The sequence below is a fragment of the Antedon mediterranea genome, chromosome 9 (genome assembly GCF_964355755.1).
Source record: "Antedon mediterranea chromosome 9, ecAntMedi1.1, whole genome shotgun sequence".
Taxonomy (NCBI): domain Eukaryota; kingdom Metazoa; phylum Echinodermata; class Crinoidea; order Comatulida; family Antedonidae; genus Antedon; species Antedon mediterranea.
The window spans coordinates 2,731,201-2,756,418 of NC_092678.1; the positions used below are offsets into that span (position 1 = coordinate 2,731,201).

General features: G+C 32.7%; 1 protein-coding gene and 1 long non-coding RNA gene across 7 annotated transcripts in view; one reads left to right on the forward strand and one right to left on the reverse strand.

Annotated features, from left to right (window-relative positions):
• The window catches only part of LOC140059396 (dystroglycan 1-like), a 64,984-nt gene extending 46,294 nt beyond the window's left edge, over positions 1 to 18,690 (forward strand). For 4 of the 6 annotated variants that reach the window (XM_072105292.1, XM_072105290.1, XM_072105291.1 and 1 more), the window contains 2 exons: positions 7,995 to 8,420; positions 15,665 to 18,690. In XM_072105292.1, coding sequence (XP_071961393.1) covers positions 8,187 to 8,420; positions 15,665 to 18,079 — 2,649 coding nt within the window. In that variant the 5' untranslated portion in view covers positions 7,995 to 8,186 and the 3' untranslated portion in view covers positions 18,080 to 18,690. Of the gene's footprint in view, positions 1 to 1,117; positions 1,139 to 7,877; positions 7,896 to 7,994; positions 8,421 to 15,664 lie in introns of those variants that run through there. The other 2 variants (XM_072105294.1, XM_072105295.1) reach the window with 2 other exon arrangements.
• Positions 18,691 to 21,310: 2,620 nt separating this feature from the next.
• On the reverse strand, positions 21,311 to 25,005 carry LOC140059398 (uncharacterized). The gene is made up of 4 exons (XR_011847174.1): positions 24,874 to 25,005; positions 24,106 to 24,197; positions 22,564 to 22,746; positions 21,311 to 21,768 (listed from the first exon to the last, which is right to left on the reverse strand). It is a non-coding gene; the product is annotated as an uncharacterized lncRNA (long non-coding RNA).
• Between the last annotated feature and the right edge of the window lie 213 nt (positions 25,006 to 25,218).

Genomic DNA, 25,218 nt, shown 5'->3' on the forward strand with positions numbered 1-25,218 from the left:
TCCATTTGAGTTAAATCATTTTGTTGATCACAAAGAAAGTTAAAACATGGACTTTTAGTTAGTGATGTGACATCATCATGTCCATATATGGGCACATTAAAATTAAACTAAAACCTTAAGTTTGATAGTGTGGACAATGTAACAATGACATCATTGACAAACGTTGGTAAAATAGAATAGAACAAGAATAGTAAGAACTAATAGTAAAGTACTCTTCTGTTGCTTAAATGATAAACAGAAATAGCTGTATTTAATGATTCATGAGTTGGATAGTTGAGGTTCAATCATGATAAATGTTAGATGGTTTTTAATTAGAGGTTGTGGTTTATATTTAGAGGGTGACCTATATTAAAGTGGTTAGCTCCTGTCTAAGTGAATGAAGGATGTTACCTATAAAATCCAAATTGGGAAGGGGGTTAGAAGATGACGTATGGGGAAACTAAATTTACATTAGGAAACTAGATTAGTGCCCTTGTCCCCAGACAATAATAGCCTTCCTGCTACTGTCGTGCAGTTTGATCAAACGATGAATGATTATGATAACGAACGATAATACATTATAAAAATAATTTCCAGTCGTCTAGAGGTTTTTTTAAAAGCTTTAGATTCTAATCTTTCTGAAACCTTTACTCACATAACATTGGCTCAACATTTCCTTCAACTTTGACCTTTACAATTATAATATGGTTCTGTGCCATTGTTTAGGAATAAATTAAATCTTTCCAATTATTTAGAAAAGTTTCAAGTATACTTTCCATGTGAAAGTAGGTTTAAACTGACAAATCTAAAATCCAAAGTAATAAAATGTCTTTATATTTAGTGTACAATATTAACCTGGTTTGAAAATGATCATGAAACAACACCTGTTCCACATATTTACTTATTCCCCACAGGAGGACGGAAAAACGATCAGATTTCTCTACCTGAAAAACAATAAAATCCTTATTTTTCTAGTTTATCATTCGTTCTATTTTCCCAAGATTGGTGGAAATTCATTTCCTGTTAGACGATACATGACATTTCATTACACACACACAATCCGTTTCTATTCACCCGGCATTAATCATCGTAAGCGTATAACACGTTCGTCCAAACAAAGCTGTTCTGGCTGTGGATGGTTCTTTTTAATTTATGCAAGGTAAATTGTGACGGACTGCATGCATAATGAAATACTTAATTTGATCAGCTGCCTAGCCTAGCTGCTTTAGCCTAGGGGGTAGGATCTGTGTCAAATAAGCTTTTGTTAAAACTAGTAGTTTAACACTTGTCTTTTGTGTTGCACTGTTTACACTGCCTTTATTTAATTACTGTAGCACTTTTACTAAAACCTTTGTATCACTATTGTAGTTACTGTTACTGTACTGTAATACAGTAAAGTATACTGTAACAAGGTATAGGTAAGTGCTGTGTTTATTCTGAACGTTGGTGTATTAATAATGCAAGCCTCAGCATGATGGTAGGGGCTGCCTTATCCTCCCTAATACCTTCCAACTATTCAGTACTCATTTACAGCTGAGTAGACTGGGAGTAGTTCTTCTGGATTTGAACCTAGTCTTTCTGCGAGATAGGCAAGTTTCCTAAAACCACTTGGTTACATCAACTCCTTTCCTATAGTATTTTGTCTGTTCTAATGTAGTTGTTCGTAATCTTGGTCCACTTTGCAAATTGTTTTTCGAACATATATCATCATTATGTTATTTTATCATTAATGGGAAGGCGGCGGGGAGGGAAGAAACATTACTTATTCGGATTGTCATCATTTTATATAAATATTGTGCTTCTATCTATATTGATTGCATTCTTATTGGTAATCATTTTCTATTTTTAACTTCTTCGCAGCTGATTTTGTTTTTCATTAAATAGAAAAAACCTAAACACTTAAATATGATTGCACTGTCGCTCAAATTTATATTTAGAAATATTAATTGTTGTTATATTAGTATTGTCTTTCAAACTCTGTAGATCTAATGAGCTTTACACAAAGCCTAAAATACTGAAAGGAAATTGAAGATGATGATTTTCATCGCTCCATCTCTAGCACTTTAAAGCTCACAAATGGTAGCTCGGCAGAGTGAAAAAAATACAACAGATTCACTTCTATACCTTTGACATTATTTAGAAAACCAGTTGGTAAAAGTCGGTCAAATTAAAAGTTTAAAATAAATTATGCACAGTGTAATCCTTATTTGATATTTACTTGTCATTACCAGTAGAGATTGTCAGATGATGATCGGAAGATGTCCTGTCATTTATTTTAAACAATTTATCTTTGTTAAATATACACAATTATTCGTGGAATATACATTCACCTAAATGGTAATCATGTAAGTACGACAGTGAGTTCATTACAGCTAACTAGAAGAAAGGTCCACAAACGTTAGAAAACATTATTGAAACACAGTCTTTGTTTAAAAGTTTTTTGTGATTGTCCTACCCAATCAGCAGTCATTTTAATTTGGACATAATTAACATTTTTGTAAAGTTAATATTGGAAGCTTGTTTACTTTTTACATTTACTGAAAGGCAATCTTTGATGATGGTTCAAGAAAGCTATGCCAACTCGTAAGAGACTTGTCTTAATGTTTCCTAAAATAATCAACATTTGGTTGTAAAATTGATTGATATTGGAACTATAACATTGTTGTTATAATTACCAAATTAAAATCATTGAGTTTAAATCACTTGGTACCCAGATGCTTCAATTATATCGATGTAGCAAACGTTGCATGGCAGTGTTTACTCCTTCAAAACCTTTAGTAACCTATTTAATAGTGACCTAAACTATTAACCAAAATGTGTTGAGCGATTATATCAGTACTGTACTTTGAATGCAATATTGTAAAGTCTAGGGGGTGTCCTAGTTTCCATATTTAGCCAGTTTGGAAAAAGCAAAACATATCATTAACGAAGGGTTAAACACTACAAATCCTTTTTTCCTTTTAATTCTATTGTTTTTAGTTTTTTTCTCAACATCGAGATGTGTAACATCAAGATGGCTAACATCAGGATATGTGACATCCGTTGATAGATCATAGGTGGCTCGGAATAGCTGCATCCTTCCCTGTTTAGTTAATATAGCTGATGCCTTGAGGATCTTATTTTTTCATCAGGTTAAGTGGGTTACAGTCGTTTTTGCCACCACCCAAACAGGTTTTTCTTTCAGGCTAGCTACTTAGCTACTTAGCGGTTTTTGGGAGTGGCACTACAGTTGTGACTACTGAGCTATATTTCCTAATTGTCTATTGAGGAAATTCCTTCTAAATCCGGGAAATTCTTTCACATTTGTTTGCTTTGTCAAGTACGCTTTTGAAATTTACGTATTTGTATTTGAATTAATACAATTGCTGAGCTTTGTGACAAGTGAGGGGAATCCTACGTGATATGTAGGCTTTTATACCATCGTAGTCCTATTATACTACTTTAACTTAAATGTATGATGTTTTACTTTTGGTAATGTAGAAGTTTATGAAGCAGTTACTTCAACAAACAGTGTGTATGATTACCAAAAAAAAAAACCTCTTGCTAAATAAACGATGTGTGTGTTTGTTTTGTAAAAAATAACATTTGGCTAGTGTAACCCATAATAAGCCCAGGTTGTATGTTGTATAAGCCCAGGTTGTATTATTATCAGACTTCAATAAAGTGCCCTTCACTAATTACAACTACACCACCTTCTATTAAAAATGTCTAAAATAAAAACCATTAACAACAAAACAGATAAAACTAACAAAGATTAAATCTTAATACTACATTAACCCTGATCCATTGTAGTTTACTAAACTTGCGACCTCACATGTCACTATACATATTGACAAACAATATCCACCAGTCAGCAGTCAGAACAGGTACATGTGATTAATTTATCAGTCCTAATTAGACATTATACTTTAAACGACCATGGATTATTGGTTTTGGAAACAAAGAGGTATTACATTGTTTTTTTTAACATTTACTTTTACAGATTTATATTTATTCAGTGCTTGAATAAGAATAATGTTGACCTCAAATAGGGGTCATTCGTGATGTCATAGTCTGCTTATTTGCTTTATAGGTAGTTATTTAATTCGTGGGAGAACCACAGTTATTTTAGTCGTAGCTGTAAACTCCATCAATGGAACATTTATCACAGTTAAAGCATTTACATTATGCTGTGTCGTTGGAGGATTTGAATATTATTTGCCCTTCTACTTGACTTTCAGCTGATTGTAGACTTTATGTAGCCATTTATGGTAATCTATGTTTTCTACGGACTAAATGGCTGCTATAATGGTAGTAGGTAAGCTCATAGTATTCATTTTGTACATCGTTATTTGCGATTCAAATCCATCGTTTACCCTGACATAACAGGATGTTTTATTATTTTGCATTTTCATGTTAATATACCTATTAGTATTACTTTGAATAAATATGTTATATCGCCCACATTAATTTAGCTAATTCAAACTATCATTCTTTATGTACGCTAATGTTAGTAGTAATACCATGGAAAATAAGTATGCTAATATTAATAAGATTATTTAGTTGTTATTTAAAATAGTACTTGATTTAATTTTTAACCAACACAAGAAAAAAATGTCTATACAGTACTACTACAGTAGTACTAAAGTTAAAACAACCGATGTAAGTAGCGATGTTTTGTTTCACTAAACAGCACAAAAATATACAGATATTCATTCTCATGTTTCTGAGCATGTGCAAATGACAGCTGCGTTGTCTAGTGGCACGTCATGAAAACGAAATGTTGCTATCGTGTCCAATGATTTGAAGCACATCGCAAGAAACATTGAATGTTCTAGTACATTATTACATACTAACTTGTATTAAATACTTATACTAAATATTAATGTTTAATCATTAAAAAAAACAAAAAAGACCATGGAATATTTTATTTATCATGTTATTCAAACATTTGTAAATCGTTTATCAAATAATATTTATTATTCAAAGGGGAAAACAATATATATAGTTGGAATATGTGACCATTTCATAACATCTTTACTATACTGTATAGCGGTGTGGCACGTAAACCATAAATTGTTATTCAAACAATTTCTTATCGTAATTTATGATTTTCTAGACAAACAGATGATATAATGATAGTAGAACCTAGTTTTCTGTGTGAACCTGTCCAGCTATATTTATGTTTTAAAATGTTATTGCAAAAAAATTTAACATAAAAATTAAATTAGCCAATAGTTACAACACTTGTTCTGTTAAATTGTACAGTAAAATGTCTATTTTAAGGAAAATCTTTAGGACCCAATATGATCATACAGTAGACGTGCCCCATAAAAATGAAAAGCGTGACCTAAATAGAATAGTCAAGACCGCATCGCGTATAATTGGATCTACACAACTGCCTTTGGAGAACATATTTTCGGATCGTCTTCTGAAAAAGGCAGTGGCTATCAAAGATGATCATTTTCATCCGGCCTCTAGTATGTTCCAGTTGATGCGCAGCGGTCGGCGATTTCGTTCTATTAAGGCCAATAAGGCACGATTTACAAACAGTTTCTTTCCAGGATCTATTAGAGCTTTAAATATGATGTAGACACTTTTTTTTTGTAATGTTTTTGTTTTTGAGTTCGTGTTGTGTCCGTTGGATATTGTGCTCCGCCAACAGAGCAAACAGAATTTCTATGTTTTTCCTAAAACAAATGATAATAAATGATACTTGACTACTTGACTTGACTTGAAAAAAGGAGTTTGGACATAGTATTAAGACATAGTATTTCTCCTTTATCGTTTACGGGATGTGTCCCCATAATGGTGGTGTCCCCTTAATGGTCATCCCTTAATGGTCATGTCCCTTCAATAGGAATATCACAACAGAGGTATTATTATTTTTCAATTGTTGACAATCCCCCTTCTAGTTTTATTATGTAGCATTACATTTCTATTTTAAGTTTACAATTTACATTCATAATAAACAGTGAGTTGTAATAAATAATATCAATTTATGTGTCTGGCAGGAAATATTTAAGTTATTTATAATTTCTATTTACCAATATATTTGTCTGTTGGATATATTTACAGTAGTTAATATTTTAAATTTGTATTGCAAAAGACTTCAGCTCGTTTCTTATGTCAAAATACATAATACGCTATAAAGTAACGTAATCTAATGAGGCTTTCAGAAATTCTTAAAATGGGACGCACACAAAATTAATTATCAAGATGAATTTGAAAATCGATATTTAGACGAGTGTGCGCGGCACCTTGGGATGACGATAATGTTTCTTATAGATTTAAGGAGAAGCATGTAGCTGTGATGTATTAACAACGTAATACCTAGCATCATCCATGCTTTAAAATGTATCTAAATGTATCTATTTCAATTTATGGAATTTATTTTTAATATGGACATTGAATTTATTTTGTTGATTTGATCTGAATAATTCCAAACATTATTAGTTAATTCCAGTATTAGTACAGTATAAAGAAATTATTGCCATTTAAAAAAAATGTGTTGTGCCCATATATAGACATGTCATATCATTATCATTTTTAAGCATCACTATCCTATTTGGGCACATCACCATTTTTGTGGTCAAACTAGACAGAGTTTAACACTTGTCCCAAAAAATATAGCATTCCCACCCTAAACTCAATGTTCCATCTCTTCCAAATTTAGACAAATACTTGCTTTTGTTAAAGAAGGAAAAAAGTGTGGATGCCTTCCAGAACACAGCAAATTTTTCCTACATGAAATGGTCCTCAAAGTTCCCGAATTGTGGATTAAAAGAATTTAAGTTGAAACATAATTTTATTACTTTCTTTTACTGGGTAGTATAAATATTGTGGGTGTTGGTAAATATATCGTTAGCACATATTGATAACATATTATCAAGTTTTGCTTGCAGTAAAAATGAATCATCATTACGGATCACTTCCTGTGAACTGTCAAACCTTGAAGTAAAATTTAACATTCAAATGGCATATTTTGATGTGCTATCCAAGCTTCACATTAAACTATGTTTATTGTGTGTTCTGTAATTCTGTATGAACTAGATAGTTTATACCATATTTGGTGGTTAGTTTGGTGCTGTGAGATGTTCCACTAATGATTGTGGAAGATGCGTATTCGAGGAAGAGAGGTAGCCTAAGAGGAATTATATGATAATATATTTTATAGAATTTTTAATCGTAATAACTAACTATTCAGTCATAAAGTATTAATTGTTGAAATTTATCAGTGAGTTGTGAATGACCAAGTTATTATTAACTGCAGATCTATACCTGGTCCTAAGCTCTGTCTACACTATCAAACGAGTTTGACAAAAACAACTGCCCAAATATGGTAGTGATGTGACATCATCGTGTCAATATATGGGCACATCACATTTTTTTTGTCACATAAAGTTGGATTTTGTAGACAGAGCTTTACAATGGAGGGATATGAGCATTTAGTTCATCTTTTATTCCAGTTTCTTTTTTCGACATCTAAAATCATTGCTATCCAACATACTGTACTAACAACATAACATATGTATAAACATAGAGTCTAAATAATTCCTCCATGGTGGTATAAAGAATTGAATTTAATTTCCTGGCATAAATGTCGCTAGTTATACCAGATGTTGGTTAATGATTATGTGTTATTGCAATTAAAACCAGCCTAACTTTTTAGCCAAAGGAAAAATTCACTTTATATAGATCTTGTTGCTTTGTTTACCATCTACCAGTACTAGTTCGATTTAGCTGATGGCAACAGCATCATGAAGCGTTCTAGTTGCCGTTGCCATCCTGTTCATAAATTATAATTATTAGGAAACATTTTGGTAGACAAAGGCAGTGTGGACTCCATCTCGGAAGCGACTGCTTGATGTTGATAAAACAATAAACCAGGGTGTGTTAATCATCAAATTGTTGTTTTGGACACTATTAAGACAAAGGTGCATCTTTTAACAAATGTATGTACTATGGCACAATACAAATTCATATTTTTTATACATAATAATAATAATATTTTGTCATATTTTTGTTTTTTTCAGAATCTTTGTTGTGGAGTTATTAAACAGTATGTAGCTTGACTCAACACATTAATATTGGAAATAAATTACAGATTCCACTTACTAAATATTTGCCAAGAAGCTGGTGTACAGAAAGAGGGCGCTCTTTAACTTGTGCAACCGACAGACATCATTCCATTCCACACTAGAAATTTATAGAACTCTACCATCGCAATGCTTTCGGGGTTATTTCAACGGCCCACCAGGGAACGACAGACTCTACTGTGCGTTTTACTAATATGCCTCATGAAGGAATCAATAGGTGCCAATATGTATCAGTCAACGAACTCTTTAGACAATGACATAACAATGTTGTGGGGTGTTCCTGATACCACGGCCTATGTCGGACGTATCTTTGACTTTGCCATTCCACGCTATGCGTTTAGAGGAGACGTGTTAAAATACAAGGTAAATTTTTATTTTTGTTATTTTATATTCAAAGGTTGGGAATAGATAAGATGATACTAAGCATAACAAAGCGCTCTTCTAAAACTGCTGTCTAACAGCGCTACAAAACCAACGTTTATTTGAACAAGCAAGTTTTAAGAAGATTGCATTAAGAGGGTAGATGACTGATTTCTCTAAATTATTTGGTTTCAATCTGCTTGGTATTTTGTTACCAAAGTCAACTGAATTGGATTCTTCTTGCTCAATACTTAAATGCTTGAAACAGACGATTGCTATATAATTCTTGGAATACAATTTTGCTTTATTGAAGAAAAAAAACGCCATTGTCTTCCGTTCCTTGAAACAGAAAGTTTGTGTATGTAGTGCTACCAGATTGTACATCGTAATATCTTAGCCCGACTATGTCTCACTCGTCATCACCATCATCACCAACAGCAACTGGTAACAGTGATGGGCAAGTGATAGACTGTTGGTCTCTCTGTCACCTTTGACCTATTTGTATTTGTCATCACTAGTTGTGTGTGTTGTTCTCATGCAGCAATGAGGTAATAAGTTTGACGTCAACGAACCAACATTCCAAGAATGTCCATTCAAAGGCTTAAGATGTTCATTTTCTCTGCCATTTAAAAAATCTGTTGTAAGTTGCAGACTGACGAGGATTACTGTTCAAAGTCGGGGAGATTATCTTCATTTTGATAATTAAAACAAAATTCTACATTACGTTCCTAGAATCTGCCAGGAATTTTGGAATACTGATGCCAAAAACAAGTGCTTATTATTTCTTTTACAGTAAATGATATGATTTGAAAAAAAAATTAAGTTCATTGATTTTATTCTTGATTTTTAAGATTTCATATTTCCATGCAGTGAATTAATGAATGTAAGTTTTTCTTTGGAAGAAAACATTTGATACTGTATAGGACCGGTTTATTCTTTTACTATGACATATTGGGAAAATTTGGTCATGGGATTACAATCATTATTGCATAAATAATAAGTCTTTGTCCAAATTCACCATAATTAGAGGGTGAGATTATACTCCAAAATAAGTTTGTATTTTCGGTCATGTTACTTTATTCATTCAAAAATTGATTTTAAAAACCTGAGAAAGAAAACAAAAACATGTCAATCAACTAGAATTTAACTAGGCTGATCAGCATTTACCTTTTAATATTTCTTATTATAGGAAAAAATAATTTATTATAGAAAAAGTCATCAAGCAACAAATATTGGAAGCAATCAATGACATAAAAAACTTTGATGTTAATTGCTTTTGATTTTTGTTATACATTATTTATGTGCCGTTTTTGATCTGTGTGTATTTCATTGCGGAATTTATTATGTTGTCGTGCAAATGGGTCTTAATTCATTCCGAGCCAAGCAGAAGAAATCAATATGTACACTTGATTTTGCCAAAATAGAAATGGCTGTTGGCTTGTATAGTTTTCATATCATGAACTGGAGAACATTTTAGAGAATTTAAGCTGTGTGATTGATTTATAGTTATTTTTATTAGTTTTTTTTTTTATATTCAATAGAAAATAGTATGTTTAAAGAGCAATCAGCCTATTTCTAGCGGGATTTCAATGTTTGTGGTTTATTTTTTGTCAAACCGATTTTTTTTCTCTTTTAAATGTGCAATGTACCTGTATCATTAATCTATCAAATAAATCAAATAAAAAAGTGTTGCGTTTCAAGTAAAACGAAATTCTTTTTTTATTAATTTTAAAATTAAATAATAATAAATATAGTTATTACACAAATGGTAGAATTGGGTGAGCAGCTTTTGACTCAGCTTTTTGAGAATCTTAACAATGAATTGTATCATAGCGCTGAAAATGACTATAGTAGTTGAGGGAGTGAGTGGACGAGTGGTTAAGACAGTGGGACCGTAATTAAGTACCCATAACATCGGCAAGGGTTCGAGGCTCTTCTCGGATAGACTATAAACCGTAGGTCCCGTGTACACATCTAGCTCTTTAAAAAACCTAGTACATCTTTCGAGACGAGTATCTCTAGGGGACCTCATTCCCATTTCATCATGATATCAATGGAATATTTTAAATAATTACCAAAATTATTGTAGTATAGAAATATTTAAATAAAAATAAATAAAATGCAAGTAGATTATTAAATTAAAATAAAATCAGTGAGTTGCTTGATAACAAAGAATCTGTTGGTGGAGATCCAAATTAATTTTTAATGATATTGTCGTCGTCATCTTATGTCCATCTATATTGACCTCATCCAGGGTAGTCTAAATTACATTCCATAATTTATTGATTAATCACTGACCTGGAATCTCCCTGCTTTATAATGTTGATGGTCTTTGAATTTGAATTTTTAAATCTTTAAACTGAGCATGTGGTGAACATTGACTGAAAACAAAATTCAAAACCAATTTTTACTGCCTAACATTAATAAATATTGATTAATATCCGAATACATTTCTATAAATAGATGACTTTTCAGAGCAGAAACGCTAGTAGACCAAACCCAGTACCGTTTTGATTACGATCATTCGGGAAATTTCCTCATGAGGTTATCTATTCATTCAGTTATTCTATGATTCATTAGTTATGTTTTATTCCTACATTATGTGATAATTCATTCATTGTATAATTTGACAAATCTACTAATTGATATTCTCCTAATACAGATACAGATACAGATACAGATAACTTTTATTGTCCAAATAAACTGGAAATTGCATTTGCTCACTTATCACATAAAAATATCGTATAAAAATATCGTATAAAAATAAAGTATAAAATGTAGAATAACAATATAAAAAATACACAATGATTAAAAAAGTACATCATAAAATTACAGCTCAAAAATATTTAAGTTAAAAATACAGATCATTACAAAACGGTTTAAAAAGTGTCTTATATTTCATTATTAATTATTATATTATATTATTTATTATTGTTATCAAAATTATTGTAGTTACCTCTTAAAGTCATCGTTAAATTTTTTAATCCCAGCTGGGAGAAACGAATTTGAGTATCGACCCGTCCGCGCCATCACCGGCCTCAGTCTACCACTTCTACCAATGTGGCAGCGAAGAAGATCCGAATGAAGGGGGTGGCTTTCCTCCTCCATGACCGCCTGTAAACCATTTTTCAATCGTTCTCCGTAGTGACAATCGTAGACTGAGTCCGCTGTCAGCGCCGACGAGCCAATCACTCTTAATGCCCTTTCTAACACTTTACATATGCGGCCCTTATCTCCTTTGTTTATGTTCCCACCCCAGCCTAATAGGCAATAATCCCAGATTGAAAAAATAACAGATGAATAAAACATAGTAAGTATCTCTTCCCTTACCCTAAAAACGTTCATTTTCCTCAAACAGTACAGTCTAGTAATTAATTTTTTAATTAGTTGATCTACATGCTCTCCCCATGATAAATTATTGTCATACGTTACCCCAAGATACTTATATGTTTTAACGATTTCTACCTCATGTCCTTTAATCTGGACAGGCTCAATTTCCCTTCTTTTTTTACGGCGGAAATCTATTCGCATTTCTTTGGTTTTTGCTACATTAAGTTCCAGGAAATTTTCATCACAGTATTTCGTAAACCTAACTATTTCAGATTTGAAATTTGTATCGTCATCCTCTTTTATTAAACCTATCATAGCAGAATCATCTGCAAATTTAATTACTGGACAGTCCGGGAATCTAGGTTGGAAATCTGACGTATACAATGTGAACAAAAACGGTGCAAGTACAGTACCTTGTGGTGCTCCCGTATTTGTCCGAATAATGTCCGATCTGACATTTTGATTTAGCCTAACAAACTGGAGACGTCCAACGAGGAAGTTAAAAACGAACGAAATTAGTAAATTGGGGATATTCATGCCGAACAACTTATTAATTAAAATGTGTGGTTGGATGGTATTAAAAGCTGAACTAAAGTCGAAGTACATAATCCTAACAGACGGGGATGTTCTCCAATTGTCAAGATGGGCATAAATTTTTTCATTTTTGTATATTAATGCGTCTTCAGTGTTCCTGTTTCTCCGATAAGCGAACTGATGTGGGTCCAAAAAATCTGCAACTAATGGTTTCAGGCTTTTTAGAACAATCTTTTCACAGACTTTCATTGGGATGGATGTTAGCGCAACAGGTCTAAGATCGTTATAACACTGTATATTTTGTCGTTTAGGGATTGGGATGATGCATGACGTTTTCCAGGATTCTGGCAAGGTTTGTGTTTCAAAAATCAAGTTAAAAATATATACAAAAATATCTGCCAATTGGGTTGCGCATAATTTAAGAACTTTGGGTAGAATTTGGTCTGGTCCAGCTGATTTGGATGCTTTCAGACCTTTAAAGTGGCTGGTAACTTCATCCGCATTTGTCTTAAGGTCAAAACCACTTTCATCTGGTAAGGCCAACCTACTTTTGATTAAGATCTGTTCATCAGAAAAATTATAGCGATCGAACCTATTAAAAAAAGTATTTAATTCATTAGCATATTGTTTAGTCAAATTTGACACAATTCCACTTCCTTGTGGCGATTTTGCATATCCGCTCATTTGCCTCATTCCCCTCTAATCACCTCACATGGCCCTTACATCTTCTATATACACTCATATTTAAGATTCTGGATGACTAGTTTGCCATTTATAATAATCTGACATAAGTCCTATTAATTAAATGTATCAAATTACTAGTCACACTGTAATAAGAGTCGATAAAATGTACTGTAATTGTAATCTTTTTGTCTTGAATTTAACGTAGGGTTGAAAAAACGCATTAATATAATTGGTTTTGTTCTGATTTACTTCTTTGTTCCATCCGCAAAATTATCATGTGCTGTTTTCGGTATGAATATTGCCCACCATGTCTCTCTACAGTAAAATTTCACCAGCTCTCTTCTCTTCTAAGTTGAAGATGTTGTTAAGCTCCATCTTGTCTTGGTCCCAAGATCACTGCATTTGATGCAGTACATGCTCTCATTCACACCTTCAATTGTGCACTTTTAAGCATGCTTAGCAGTTAAAGTGCTTATTAATCGGCAATATTTAGAAAAAAATTATGAAATAACATAAAACACAAGTCTGTATTAAAGTATACTATTTTGTTCAATAGTGCTCGGGTGCAAAAAGCTACAGTATAACATGGACCTATAAATGTTCTAATTCAGTAAATGAAAATTAACTTCTTTAAACTATGAATAACCTCATAAAATATTATGCGACAGAACATAGTCATTGAAAATAAACATAATATTTCATTTCCCGACCATTTACATTATGACTCATGTGTGATAGACAGGGAATATGACGAGCAGGGATGTAAGGAAATAGACGGAGACATAATGTTTACTCCCTCTAATCATTGATAACATTCTTAGTTTTGTTTGTTTTTTGCCTTCATCGTAAGAATTATTAGATAATTAACGTGGTGCCTGGTTCAATTTCAATGATTTCAATGATTCAATGATTGAATGTAATGTTTTAACCTTGTACATTGATTATAGATGAAATGGTAAAATGTACGCCCACAACCACATTATATCGACTTAGCATCGATACATTATACAATCTAATCATATATAATGTACTGTAACATTGCTTTCATGTACTCCTGGTCTATTTGGTATGTTAAGTATTCTTTCAGTGTCTGTTTAATTTTTATGCAAGTGGCTAGACTCTTCCTCCTTGTCAGAGGAGTCCAAAATATTATATACTACAGCAAGTTCCGACCTATGCTTGTATCATATGCGTGCATCTTCAAAGTAAAAGATTAGTGGACTGGAAGCCAACTGATCGTACGATCAGTACGAAAACTGATCGTACAAGATTAGTGACCTCCATAGAGTTGGCAATATCCTAAATGTTTTTTCTGATCTATATTAATTGCTTCCGTCTTTAAGATTAGTGAAATTGTAATAATTAATTTGTACTTTTAGAAACCTTTTTCATATAGTCTCTTCACGCTGTAGTTGGAGGAGTATCAAAATATGTCCATGGGTCTAAATAAAAAGAACAATACATTTATTTAGCAATGGTTTACAGTATTTACCGTCAATAAATACTTTGTTTTGTTCGTTCATAAGACTTTGGTGTCAATCAAGTGGTCTGAATGGACAATACTGCCCGAGGAGGTTTCTCTAAGTTTATCTGACAAAACAACAGTGGATTTACCTTTTATATTTCTATACATCAGTTTAGATTGACATGTGTTACTTATATGATTGTGGTTTGTTATTTTTGTTATGATGTTGATTTTAGAGCTGTTTTTCCCTGCAAAGTAAAAAAAATAATGCGTAAAGAATTAGGATGAACCATTATTAGTGGTACAGTTTTTTGCTGCAGTGACGTTTTTCTACGCATTATTATTGACAAGTTTCTGAAGCATCAATAACCATCACTTATACCCCCAATCAAACAATAGATTGATTTAATTTACTTTAAATTAATATTTATAATTTGAATATTTTGAACGTAAACTAGGCTCAATGTTCAATCAAAGAAAAGCCCTGGAATCTAGAAAACACTTTCATTTCCTTTTTGTTCCTCCAAGAATTTGGATTTGACACTTCATAAAATAACTGGAATAATAAAAAAAATCTGTTATGATCATCAAGACTGGTTGTCTCCTTAACATAGCTAAACTTAATACAAAAAACATAACATTCCATTATTAAATAGATTATAATAAAATTACAATAAAAGGAGAATTCTCTTCTAATAATGAGTTGATGGGAAACTTGTTTTTTACTGTCAATTGAGCTTTGATGAGTAAGGTATTGGATAGTGCCAAAATGTTTGTCTTTGTATCTGTGAAATATTTAAGTTACATACATTATATTATTGTTGAGTGAGAAACTGAAGTTTCTATAAGTAGTTAACCATGTTTATTTATCAAACTATTTTGATAGGTAAATACTAGAGTTTCTGTATTTTAAACAGTAAAATATTTAAATTGAATATGCAGCTGTTTTCAATTTATGACATTCTCTACTTCTTGTTCTCTTTGCCGCCCACAAGAGACTGCTATGGGAAACATCAGATATAACATTAATTAAGTTTATATAATAAATCCTGATTCCCCGTAGGCAAGTCTTAACCACAATAGTGGATAAAGCCAAACATACATTGGCGGTCATAGTTTAAATTTAATTTATTTTCTGTTTATTCTAGGGATACTTTTTGTGTACTTATTTAACATTCTGTAATATTCTGGTTTTTTTTTTGACTGACCTGTTTGTTTACTCTTGTTTTTGCAGTTATCTGAAGGTGACAACGATAACCGACTTCCAATGTGGCTGCATTTCAACTCATCCAGCAACACTTTGCAAGGAGTGCCATCAGAGGAAGATATCGGTGTGCATTATATATCAATAACAGCTATTGGAAAAAACTCTCAGGACCAAGATACCTTCACAATAGACGTCGTTCCTTCACCAGATGCATCTGCATCAGAATCTAAAGGCATTGGTACTGGTGCTGTGAAATGTCAAGCAGATGAACCTGCTGTTTTAGCAGGAATCGTTCTTGATGCAGAATTATCAAAGATGAGCCCTGCAGCACGTGTTGGCGCCATTCAGAAGATGTCTCAATATTCCATGTTGGCAGAAGATACATTTACATTGTTACCGTCAAAGACTGGAGACTCATCAGCGATTATTGCTGGCCCAGGAAATATTAGAAAGCCATTTTATAAAGGAATGGTTGTCAGTTGGCAGATTGGATGTGGTTCACGAGATTTTTCAAAGCTGCCGTTAGTTACCGTGCTGGAGTCTGCAGCCAAAGATGGCTCAATGGCAGAAAAACTTGGACATAATATCATCGGTTGGCATGTAAGATACGATCAACCAGAACATGCTAGAAGAATGCGAAGACAAGCCGAACCTACCAGACCACCTTCAGCTAATACACCATTGGCTACACCAGTCCCTAATTCAATCCTTCCAACGGTTAAGCCAACTAGCGTTAAAACTGATATTCCACCAACACGTGCTGTTCCAGCAGAAAGCACTATGATGGTTATGCCTTCTTCAGTAAGGGCGTCGCCATCTCCATCTATGAAACCTACAATGAAGACACAGTTACCGGTGTCTGGGTTCACAGCCATGCCTACACCAACTCCTACACCACCAAGAGATGTAGTAACTGAGCTGCAGCCAACACCGATGCCAACCTCCGCTCAAGCTCCTACTAGAACATTCACACCTCCCGTACAGAGTATGACACCTACTGATGTATTGCCATCTGTTCCAGTTATGACAACTGAACCATCACCTTCTCAAGCTCCAATGGCCACATCATCTATGATCCAACCAACTAGTTCTGCAACTGTACCAACAACACAAGTCATTATCCTACCTCCATCTTCACCGCCCCCACCACCAACCAAAAAGCCTACTCCTACCAAGAAACCTCCTCCAAGGAAACCTACTGCTCAACCACCATCAACCAAGAAGATGGAACAGACAACCACAGAACCCACACCTACAACGAATGCAGCTCCAGTTTTGAATCAAGATGTTGTGTTTTCCAGACTTGAGGTCAAACAAGGTGAATTCCTTGACTTTAAAATACCAGAGGATCTTTTCTATGATAAGGAAGATGGTGATAATTTACATCTTCAGTTATCCTTTCATACAACTGGTAAACCAGTAACGAAGGCCAACTGGTTCCATTTGGATAAAAAGAATAACAAATTGACTGGTCGAACATTAACAGCACAAGATGTTACAGAATACATTTTAAGAGCTCAAGACACGAAAGGCTATTTTGAACAATTCTCTTTTGAAGTGGTTGTGATACCTGCACCAAAACCAGAGACCGCACCAGTATCTATGGGTTTGACTCTTGACATCGATTTTGATGAATTCATGAAGAACAAGGAGCTGCAGGAGTATGTTCTGAGCAGGCTTGCTGCCGTTTTTGGCGACAGTGACTCAAGTAACATTGCCATCCTTTCTGTTGAAAGAGGTTCTGTTAAGTTAACTTGGACAAACAGTTCTATTTCTCCAGACTCTTGTCAGATTGAGCTTATCGAGGCTTTAATGAAAATGATTATGAACGAAGATGGAACACCAACAGATGCGCTGCGAGATGCTTTCAAACCAAAATTTGAAATCACTGAAGTAGCAGCAATGCCTTCTGGTGCCTGTGTATCCACAATGGCACCGATGACAACTACCATCACTACTACAAGAATATCTGGTGTTGCACAACCTCAAACAGACGATATCTGGATAAGTACGGTACTTCCTGCAGTAGTGGTGGCATTAATTCTGTTGATCGCTGGAATAATAATCTTTATTCTTTATCGGAAAAACCGCAAAGGCAAACTGTCGGATGAAGATAAACACACATTTATAAGCAAACGAATTCCAATTATTTTACCGAATGAAGTCCAAGAAGCAGAGAAACCACCCTCGTCAACGACACCACTTATACTAAAGGAGGAGAAACCACCTCTACCTCCGCCCGATTATTCCGACAAGAAAACTGAACCATTACTTAATGAATATAGCGAACTAGATAGGAATTCAGTACCTATGGTTGATTTATCTGGCTCACCACCTTATGAACCCCCGCCGCCATTAAATTCAACCCCTTCAGAGAACCGAACCACAAGACCTATCAATACCCCAACACACAGGGCACCACCACCATATGTTCCCCCCTAATTACCCTCCTAACTTCCATCCATTTATATAAAGATATATGTATATGTATATAAATTTGTGTGTGTATATACATATACTGTGTAAACAAACAGGGAAAAAACCCAATTTTGTTTTTTTTTTGGTCGCTTTTATATTATTGCTTTTTATATATATGTACAGTCTAATTATGTATTTAGCTTTTAGATTATGGTATCTAAAACCAAGTAGTAACCATATTATTTAGTAAATAAGTAATTTTAAATAACTGGTCATTTTACATGTGTTCAGTAGATGTTAATTGGCTGTTAATGAAAAGATAAGTTGCTGCAGAACTATTGTTTTACTGCAGTAACTGTACCCTGTGATACTTTATTATAACTGCTGCCCATTGTCAAATCCTTGCAAATATTTTTGAATAGTATTTACTCAATTGTTGGGGAGTAGAAATCGATTGAGGGGAAATAATAATAACAGGGATAGAGAACTATGAATGGGTCATTAATTATCCCAGGCATAAAAAGAAAAGATGCACATTTTAAACCAACCCTGTGTGTCGTTAATTTCCAAAGACCATGTTATCACACAATGTCTTCCAAGCATACAACACCAAAAACTGGTTTATTCATTTTTTTTAACAACAACCAACCTGTCTTGATATAAATCCTTTTTATTAAAAAAAAAAGATGCATGTGTTGGTGGGCAGTCATGACAAGAGGGTTTAGTTCATTTTTATTGATATTGAAATATTTGATTGCGAGAAGGGCGTGGTGGGTTGCGGGTAGCACTCGCGTAAGGTCAGTTTTGGCAGATTCTGTGTAAAGTAAAAACACCTTGTAATTAGTGGTTGAGAGTTCAACATGTATGAACAATTTTAATATGTGATCATTGTTGTTTTTAATTTAGGACATTTTATGACACCAATTGACAAAATTATGTATTTACAGTCGGAACAAATTTCACTATAGCGTTCTCATTATAGTTTTTAGAAAACATGATCTTAAAAACGACATTACAATGTTTAGCATTTTTTGATATTTATAACAGATGTATAGAGTAGAATTTTGAGACAATCATTTGTGTTGCCATCATTATGAAAGACAGCTACAGTATATTATTTTAAGAGTTTTTGCACAGGGTTAATTTATTTGGACAATGCACTAGAGATTGTATGGACTTTGTATTTCTTAAAACATTAGTAATTTAGTTCATCTCTTCAGTTTAGTCTCAGACTAGATTAAATCCTCTTTGTAGAAGAACATTTTTACCCAGTATGTTCTGTCACAAAGGTTGTTTCTAAACCATAAGCCTCTAGAGGGAGTCATTCGATCTTCTGATGCCCTGTTAATTCTTTTGACATGGCCTTTTTATTTTAAACATGTGTTTATAAAGTACAAGACATATACACTGGCTATAATTAAATTTTACTTTATTTATATTAAGCTATAAAATATAAAAATGTTTTAGAAGTTTGATATATAAACCTAACCTTTTAAAAACAATTTTAAACACTTTTTAATAAAAAGAATTAAGCAGAATAGTTGTAAAGAGAAAAAAACAAAATTTCTATAACCTGCGTTTTATCCTGCTCAGCTCCATTTAATATTTACTTGTAAATAGAAGTTTAACCATCAGCATTGTCCACTTTTGTTTTGTATTGTATAGTGTTATTCCTTGCATCTCTACCACATCATCATAGATTTAGTAAAGTAATATTATAATATTCTTAAGAAAGTAAATTAGCCTACTAATACTGTACAGGCATAGGTAAGTAGGAAAATCAACAATTTCTACGTCGTGAGTTTAGAATATGTACATATAAACTGGGCTGATTTCAGTAAATATTTGTAACTATAATAAGAGTCAACGTTTCTACCTTTCCATTGAAATGTTATATCTGAAAACAACTTATGAAAACATAATTTTTGTATAAATAATTGTGTTTCAATTTGTGTGGAGGAAAATTTACAAATTAAAGAAAGTGAAATATCAATTTGACTGAAATATCAGTCCAATTTGACTGAAATAGCAGTCCAAATTAACTACCGTTATCTATTTTTTGAATGTATGGTTACAATCGATTGTAGTAGTGGGGTGTAAGTAATATTACATTAGTGCGGTATTCAAATTTGAATAGATAGACACTCTTTGTGTACTGTTATAAAATGTAATTAATATTACAGCAATAGAATCGGTTATGATGTCATGGACATATAACATTTTATGAGTCTCAAAGTTAATTGTGATATTTTAAATATTGTGCAGGTATTCTTACTTTTTATATTGTGTAGTTAAACTGTGCTACCTTCAATATTGGAATTTTTGGCTAAAAAGAAAGGAGAAAGCCTATAGATTTATAAGAGTGTGGAACACAGTTGTTTTTAAGAAGCCTTTGTTAGATATTTCTATAATGTTATAATTAATTTCACAATTCAAATATTGCTTAGTATTTGTAATAATTAGTAAGAAAAAATATGCATTATTGGTAAACAACGGCAACAGTACAATAATTACACACAGCGTGTTAATACAAGCATACCAGCGCTTTTGTGGGTGTTTATTTTTTACGGTGTTTGCCTTCCATATTTACGCCTTTTTTTAGCTATTATCTGGGTGCTGTTTTTCATGTACAACAAAAAACACATCTTTTATTTGTGCAAGTTATTTTTTCCATCTCAACAGTGTTAATATTGTATAATATGTATAACAAATATTTGCTGCTGCACTTAACCAAGCCTCAATTACAACTGCGATTTAAATGTTAGTTGCCATAACATTTCTGAAGAAATATTAGAGAAACTGCATTTTATTTTGAAAAGAAAGTTTTATTCCATGTTGAAATTTTATTAGCGATTTTATCCATGTTATTCACGTTATTGTTTTCTTATATTAATGTTTTATACTGTACAAGTTACTGAAATCATTTTGGGTAATCGTTTTGAAACAGAAATTAAAAATATTTGTTTGTAGCAAAGATATTAAACCTTGTTTGTATTTAAATAAAAATATTATAAAGTAGTTATTTTGTATGAAGCATCAAATTGGTTATTGGTAGTTTGTTTGGTGTATCAATTTGTTGTTGTACTACCTGGGATGGTTGGTAGTATTTTAAACAAATAAAATGTATCAGTTTAAAAAAACTGTAGTTTTCATTTTATAGTATTTGAAGTTCTTTTGTAAAAAAAATTTTCAGGGTTTTCTTTGGGTTTTTGTTGTGCCAAGGATACCCAGCATTGCAAATATAAATGTTCACCGTTTCACCAACAATGTAGAAGTCATGAACTAGATCAATAGCATTTCCATTTGGTACAGAAATTAAGATTCACAATCTATAGGATAAGAAAGACAAATCTAAAAATCCTCAGATGTAGAATACCAGGCCAGACTTTAAACTGAAATACTTATTGTACTAATTAATCGTCATTAATAAATAGAATGTTTGTACCGTTGTAAAACCTTATATTTTTAACTATTTTAAACTTAACTATGTAAATTATTTGGGTTTTTTGGGGGTTTTTTAGCCAAGGATACCCATAAAGCGAATTCATTATGTTTCTGAAAGATGGCAATCCATTCACAGGACAAACATATTACACACAAGATGCTCTACATATAACAAGCTTTTGATGCCAGACTGGAGGTGTTTTTGGTCAGCATTTGAACACAGGTTTCTGGGATTGGTAGGCAAGCATCTTCACCACCAAGTGACAAATCTACAGATTTAAAATAAAAAGAAATGACAATTGGGACAGGGAATAAATACTAATATGTTTTTTGAAATTGTCAATTAAAAATTGAGGCATGTACAGAATTGACATATTTGTATGTACATGTTTTGTTTACGACATTTCATTTCAAACAATGATGAACTTTTCATAGGCATCACCGTAAAATTAACTATAGAAAAGTTGAATTGACTTTGAACAAAATTCCTCTGGGTGTGATAATTTGTGAACATAACTTGCCAACCCGCCACTATAAACATTTATCGAAAACAAACAAATTGCAACAGTCCTTTGTGACTGGAAAGAAATTGAGAGAAAGTAACACAATCCAAATGTTGTGGAATATTTGGAACATGATGTGGTGAACATTGGGTTTAATGTTTCCAAATCCTTTTATGGAACCTTTATATCATTTTGATTTATTTTCAATTATTTCAATTTGAAAACAAGGACAGTTCATCTCTCTACACTCATAAAGGAGAAGAAATCTACAAAAAGTACATCTCTACCCACAACCATTACATAAATATTAATATTAATTTTAAGTCCTCGTTTTAATTCTTTTTTGACATTTTAATACTGTACTTTTCCCTTTGAACAAAACTTTGCATGAGATATGACTACTTATTTACCTATTTATGACCCATATTCCAGATATTTAAAAAAACTGGGTACCCTAAAAAAAGTATAGGATTACTAAACAGTATATTCCTAGGACTTATATTACCATGTATGCATGTTAATTAGTGAAATATTAGAATGATCTAATGTTGAAGTGATTACCAAAAAGTTGTTCCCTGGTATATCTAATTATAAATTAAAACCCCGCCCCCTCTCCAGCCTATCCAACAATCAGCCAACCAGCGACCATGCTGCTAACGTTTACAAAAGTCATCACCATATATGGAGTAGACTGTTCCAAACAATGCAAAAAGGGGACAGTCAATTTTCTGCCAACTTCTGTACCTAAAAAGACAATAAAATATCATCACAGTATTAATGTTTAAATATTTAAAAAGTATATATAATTAATACAAGTACAATTGATATTAACAATAATAATTTTATCAATTTGAAAGTACTTAAAATTACAATATAAGTAACAATAAATGTTTTTTATTTTCTTCTCCCCTCTTTCAATTTTCAGATGGTCCAACTCACTTCCGCCCACAACTTGACAGCGTGAAAATGTGCCTCTGAAGCAAAGATCGTATAGCGCCACGTAGTGGCGCAAGATATGGAACTGACGCTCGAAAAATGATAATTCCATGGGCAGCCATTCCGGCAAGCGGATTACCCAGTAGGCAATGCGGCACGCCACCAAATCAATGTAAACAAATAGGATTTACATCTACGCGATAAACAGTACGACTTTATTTTATCTTTCGCGTCAAAATGAAAGAACATCTATATAAAATTCGATTATATAAATTTACTCCATTTGATATTACACTTACATATGCGTATATCACTGTCCAACCTCAAACGGCTACAGAATAAACACTGACTGTATGGGGGACGAATTTTGTAGGCAGTCGGTTGAGGCATAGTTATAAATAGTGTCGCGGCGCGCAGCGCGATGCTACGCACTTCACGCCCAAGGTCGGCCGCCTTTGGCCTAGGCTGGGATGATGGCTTAGTTTATGTGCGAGAGAAGCATTTTTTTGGAGATGAATTGTAATAATTGCCAAATATATTGTCCAAAACTGTCTTTTTAATTAAAAAAAAAAAAATTTATGGGCAGAGGGATGTTCTTTCCCCTGTTCGGACCCTCTCTTTCTATTTTGTGTGCTTCAGGCCTACAAAGTTATTTCATTGCAAGGGGAATTTTACTACGATCTGCCACAACTGTAGTATACTGTACATACATTACTAGATACAAAAACAATTGTTACATTTTTTTAATTTCAAAAAAGTAAAAGTATTAAATATTAATTTTAAAAATTCATAATCATAATTTGTTCTTTTCAACCCACTTTTATTAGCTCAACTTTCAATATTACAGACAGGATTAAAATGCAATAAAAATACTGAAAAATCTCGCTTTATACAATATTAATAAATAATGGTGGAATAATTAAATACACTCAATAAATAAATTACGAATGTATGGTTTTAGCCTTCTTAAATACAAGGAAAATTCTATTATTTTGATTTCTTGTATTAAAAAGAAGCCAATAGGCCTAAACAACAGTACTGATAATAACTGAATTCTGGTTATTTCCTTTCACTTTAAAGTATGAGGTGTGTGAAAATAGTGATTTTATTTGTAATCCCATAGGATACTGCTCCTTTTCAAGAATCAAAAATATAAACTATTATTACTATTGGCCTTTGTATTTAATTCTTGTGTAAAATACCACTTTGCACTCAATCATCTATCTTCTCAATTTTACAGTATGATGACAGACATCTTTCTGAAATAGGGAAAAATATATCATTAAATTATTTGGTCACTTTTCGAACTGTTACATAATCATTTGATTACAATATTATAGTATTTTAAAATACTATACATTTTTAAATTCAAAACAAAAGTCAATAGCCTACTATTTATTAATATTGTAAGTATTCAAAAATGTTTACATTAATTAACTAAATATTTTTCAAATAAAGATGAAGAACAAAATAAATATGAGGATCAAATTTATAATTTAAATTTATTAAATAAAAAAAAAACAAACAATAACATCCTCACGATTTTTTATTTCATTACATTTAATTATTTCTGTTAATGTTATTATTAATAAAACGCTATATTGTCTTGTACATTTTTATTAAAAACTCCTAATTCCCGAACAGCTTCAGTTTTTTTCTTAATCTTCCATCCATCCAAGCCTTGTTTGATCCATCTATCAAGACGCCAATCAATATCATTCATCCTCCCATACTTTTTTTTATTAATCATCATACTAACTAAACTAGGCCTAGGCCTAGTATTCGGCATTAAATATGCCTACTAGGCATACTACTATCTAGGCCCTAGGCCTAGATCGGATTGCGCAGAAACGCCTGCCTGAACTAAATTTAAACAACAATTTAATAATTTTGTTAATGTTTACTAACAAAAAAATATATATTCTAAAAACTTACCACTACAATTTACCCAATACAACACGAGAAAACTTCCCGAACAAACAATAACACGTCACACGTGGATGTGGTTCAATGGTTTATTATACACTTCCGGGGTATGTGATCGCGTAACTTGCTTGCCGGAATGGCTGCCCATGGAATTTCACTCATGCGCAGTGTATAAGAGATAGGAGTTCCACGAAGTGGCGCTATAGTATCTTTGCTCTGAAGTCTCCGATTATCGTCTGCTCATGCTGTGTGTACGTCGAAACTTTCGAAGTATTGTATGTGTGTCTTCTGAAATCGAACAATTTTGATGATATTACTTATGTAAGCTGGTTATTATGTTTATGATATCTATAA